This window comes from Gastrolobium bilobum, unplaced genomic scaffold (assembly GCF_033153095.1).
Source record: "Gastrolobium bilobum isolate Gb01-03AN ecotype WA unplaced genomic scaffold, APGP_CSIRO_Gbil_v1 utg12574, whole genome shotgun sequence".
NCBI lineage: Eukaryota > Viridiplantae > Streptophyta > Magnoliopsida > Fabales > Fabaceae > Gastrolobium > Gastrolobium bilobum.
Window position 1 is genome coordinate 27,638 of NW_026898098.1, and position 4,990 is coordinate 32,627.

At 35.2% G+C, this 4,990-nt stretch overlaps 1 protein-coding gene across 1 annotated transcript; it reads left to right on the forward strand.

The window, feature by feature from the left end:
* Positions 1-2,491: 2,491 nt before the first annotated feature.
* On the forward strand, positions 2,492-3,286 carry LOC133312838 (uncharacterized). The gene is made up of 2 exons (XM_061514115.1): positions 2,492-2,924; positions 3,169-3,286. Exons 1-2 carry the CDS (start codon positions 2,492-2,494, stop codon positions 3,222-3,224), a joined length of 489 nt encoding a protein of 162 aa, XP_061370099.1. The 3' UTR covers positions 3,225-3,286.
* The last annotated feature ends 1,704 nt before the right edge of the window (positions 3,287-4,990 follow it).

Here is a 4,990-nt window from a genome sequence, read left to right on the forward strand (position 1 = left end):
AACTAGGCTCATTTTTACCGATTAAATGACATTCCTAGCATTTTTCTCAACATGTGCTAAGTCTCAATTCTACCACAACATAGCCAATTTACTCAAATTCTCACAAAACCCATAACACTATTCATTCAAAACCCTATATCATGAAATTTCCAAGAAAACATGGTTCAAGGGTTAGAATCTTACCACCAATGGTCACACAACCAAGGATTGATGGCTCCTCAAGCTTCAATGGAGGTTGAAGCACTCAAAACCTCAAATTTCACCAAAGGGCTGAATTTTTGAGAGCCAATATCCCTCTCCACAATGCTCCCCACTCAAAACAAAGCAAGGATTATGAAAGAGGAGGAGATTTGGAGTGGTTTAGGCTTTGGAATCACTCAAAATGGTTGAGATTAGCTCCCCCTAGGGTTTCTCTTCCTCTCTTCCTTTCCTCCCTCTTCTTCTCTTCCTTCTTCTTCTTTCTGGCGACGGGAATGGGAGGGACAATTGGGTTTCTTTTGTTGCTTTGGTCACTTAACTTATGTTAAGTGGCTTTAAGCGGGTATTGGTTCGTCTATCTATTCAACTCCATTAATTACCAAACTTTACCCAAAAGTCTGGAATATTATTCTAGGAATATTTACAACTTTATTTTTATATTTTGGGCACTTTTGCCAGTACCCATTTATACTCCTTAATTTTCACTGAGTACACTTTTTAACTCCAAAGTGACTCAGATTCATTTCATTAAGCCTTATACTTAATTTTACTCACTAAAACATGCTTAATTATTTAATTACTTGTAATTTACTAATTAATTAGGTTAGGGATATTATACGGGCCGAGGCGGGTCAGTGTAAAATAGGCTCGGGCTGGCGGGCCAACCCGCCAAACGGGGCGGGTCGGGCTCAATTTTTCAGCCCACATTCAAAAGCGGGCCGGGCCGGGCTGACTCATTTTTTGGCAGGGTGGGGCGAGGCGGGGCGAGCCGCCCACTTTGCCACCTCTAACGGGACACGATACGACACGACATGCCGACACGTTAATTCTAAAAAATGTCATATTTCGACACGTTGGGACACGTTTTGATATTAAATAAAATTTTTAATATATATAATGTAATTTATATTTAATACATATAAGAGTCATAATAAGTCATATAACCAATCAAATATTTAAATTTCGTAACATAAATATAAATATAAATAATTTTTCGTACTTTGTTAATTTTTCATGTCAAATTTCATAACAGAAAAAAATTAATTTATAAATTATTTCTTTATATTTAGTTAACAAAATAAAATTAAGATTAAAAAAAAAATGTATCCGAGCGTTGACCGCGTGTCGGAAAAAGTTGACTACGTGTCGAAAAAACGTGTCCGAAAATTAACCGTGTATCCTCAAATGTTGACTGCGTGTCGAACGCGTGTCCGAGCGTGTCCGTGTCCACAAATTTTTTTTGAAAAGTTTAGAGCTCAAAGTTGAAGAAGTACTCCCCTTCCCCACTCCTCAAAAAAGAAAAGAAAAAAAAAGTTTATAGAAATAATTAATAGCCTTCAAAACTAAATTAACTACACCATGGACAAAATTTTCGTATCCAGTGATTCCCATAGCTACTTTTACTCCCAGCACAATTTGATCAACGAAATTCACGACCGAAATGTTTTTAATAAATGCGTGTGCGCAAATTCTAGCACGCATGTTTTATGTATCATTAATGTGTTTACAATGGATCCACATCCTCCACTTTTAATCTTTGCTTAAATTCTTCTTAGCTAAATTAATAAAAGGAAAAAAATTATCAAAATAATTGTTTTCTAGAACATTCGACATAGCATGACTTTGGTTTGGCCATGATATTTGATACTTGATACTCGATACTCGATACTATAGTAAAAAGATGACGAAGAAAATAGAACAATTATGAGTAAAAGAGAGAGGAAAAAGGTGTATATGGCCCCACCTGCAAGCGCAGATCAAGGCCAAAGCGCCAAAAGACGAGTGAAAGATTTTCAAATCCATGTTATGTTTACGACTTACGTACAAAGTTATCGCTAGAGAAAAAAAAAAGTATCAGAAATCGTAAAGGCAAAGTTGTATTCATCCAAAATCATCATTTATTCTTTATTATATAGTTTTATATCCATCATCAGTGTCACCACCTACTAATTTTCATTAATATAATTGATTAAAATGTAACGTTAACTTTATTCCATTTCCAACTTGGGATCTCAAATTTTGCCCTGCTTCCTCGTTACATTTCCTCATTCATAGATTGTAACGCAAGGGTAGTTTGTTCATTTCACATAAACTATCCATGTAATGCCAACAAGGAAACCTAGAAATTCAATCAAATGTCCTGTCTGGCTCCCACTTCCAATCATAGTGTTCATAAACTATGATACCTTAAAAACCCTGTTAAAACCTCAAGCACCAAACACCTTTATCTGCTGTGCCCAAAACTCAAAAGCTACTTCATTAGCTTCCTCCTTCAATCCTTCTCAACATGTCTATGGCACCAAGATATTTTGAAGCCATGTTTCTTGTTGTTGTTGTTGTTGTTCTTACTCTCACAGCGAGTGCTGCACGTTCTTCTATTCATGAGGTCCTCCGCAGCCATGGCCTACCAGCTGGGCTCTTCCCGGAGAGTGTAAAGTCATACAATTTGGACCAAAGGGGTCGTTTGGAGGTGAACCTTGATGGTCCTTGCATGGCCAAATATGAAACAAGAGTGTTGTTTGAAACTGTGGTCCGTGCTAACCTCAGTTTTGGTCAGCTAAAAGGGTTGGAGGGTCTATCTCAGGAAGAGCTTTTCCTATGGCTACCTGTGAAGGATATCATTGTGAATGATCCATCATCAGGTCTCATTCTCATTGATATTGGTATTGCCCATAAACAACTCTCTCTGTCTCTCTTTGAAGATCCCCCAGTTTGTAGATCTCAAGGTACTCTCTCTCTCTCTGTGTGTGTGTGTGTGTGTCTATATAGCTGTTATTTCTTGATGACTTGTCCTGAATTTCTTTCAACCTTTTAATTATTGGCTTTCAATAGAATTTACAATGGAAAAACATAAGCTTGCAATTTTCATCTCATCCATAATCACTTTCTAGACTGCCAAACATTGACTGGATGTATTTCAATTCTCATTTATTTTATGGTTTTGATTTATAAATTGAATGTGGTGTGCAGGTCTTTCGCTAAATATAGCTGGAAGGAAGAGCACTGGATTTCAAGATCAGAGATGAAAGATTGTTTGTTTGTCTGAAAAGATGGTTTCTTCTTTTCCTTTTCTAAATTTTGTTTTCTTTTTTTTCCTTTGGAAAGAATTATATGGTGTAATGTGCATAGATCCTATTAGGGTTGTGATTAAATTAGAAATCAGTTGTGGGGAAAAAAAGAAACTGATAGCGGTGTTTATTGTAAAAAATCCTTCTGCAATTTTGTGTGCCGCTTTTTTCTAATGTTCAAGGAAAGTTATTTCATTTCATATCATATCATTTCTTTCTTTCTTTCCTTCCTTTTCTTTTACTTTTCATTTTACTCAGAAGGGAGTTATTCTTTGAAAGAAAAGGCTACTTGATCCTACACTGAAAATATTCAGAGAATCTTCTAACATTGACTGTTATTTGGATGATTGTTGAAACCAAATTTACCTCTCAATTTTTGAGTAGGAAAAAAATTTAGTTGCTTCAAGTTAAAATTGAAAACTAAGGTGATGTTCACCTGGTCATGATAGAAGGATCATAAATCAAAATGAGACAGCTAAGGTAAAAAATGTGGTTCTAATTTGATTAAATTATTTGATAGTCTGGTCAATAATGTCAGTGTACTGTGAATTTCTTTCTAACCTTTGTTGTGTTTTCTAAAGACTGAGAAAGAAATGTGATATTAACTTGTTTGGTCTGATTCAAATATTCAGTATAAAGTTGTTATCTCCTCATCATCACCATTGGAAACCTATCTCCGTTTCAATTCTAACTGGTAATGGTCCTAGATAAAAGACAAATTTTTTTCTTTGATATTGGACAACCATGTTGAACTCATATTCTGGAGCCATATTCTTATGTACATAGCTTCAGTTTTGTTGAAGTACAGCGCAGACTTCTGTACTTGAGTGGCAAGTAGACAGCATTGGTTCTACTGTTGCTTTTTATTTAAGGTTTAAGCAGTGGCAGGCTCTTGTCTCTCTCCCCTTCCCCCACAATCACTATTAACTCAGACCACCTTCATTTCTTAGGCCATTCAACCTTTATAACCTTTGCTTAATCTTCAGACAGATGGAAGGTAAAATAAAACATAAAGTAGGTAGTTATTGCAAACCAAAAATATAATTTGTTATTGGTTTTCATTTCCATTGCGAAAGTATTATGAGCTGACACCATGCCTATGCCTAGAAGTAAGTTTACTCATTTTATTTTAATTCGTATACTGTTTTAATTTAAACTAAAAAGGGAGCGAACTGGAGCAGTGGTAAAACTGTTTCTTCATGACTGCGAATCTAGGAAACAGCCTCTTTGCAATTATGCAAGGGTAAAGTTGCATACAAGAATTTTCTCCACCCCATACTCGCTAGTCGGGTTTAACTGGGAGTGGTTTTTCTTTTTACTGTTTTAATTTAAACTGATCTAGGTTTGTGTGATCTTTTTAATTAAAAAAACATTTCTCTTATCTAATTAACATATTTCAGCTACTAATATCAGTGTCCAGTTTTGATTGATGTTAACATATGTCTCTTTTTTTTGCGGAGGGGTTGAATGAAGGGATTGATGAGTTGCAAGAAGATGAACAGATTTTATAATAACTTAGACAGAAAAAAAATACCTGTTTAGCTGATAGTATACTAAATATGCATTAGACAACACTAATAGAAAATAAAATCTTAACAGGCACGTAGTTTTTTCTATTTTTTTTAATTACACAACTATTTCTATCTTCTCATATGCTAGTAGTACTATCTTCTCGTGGAAGGTGACTTGACAACAAAATAACTAAAAGCTCGTATCAACTTGCT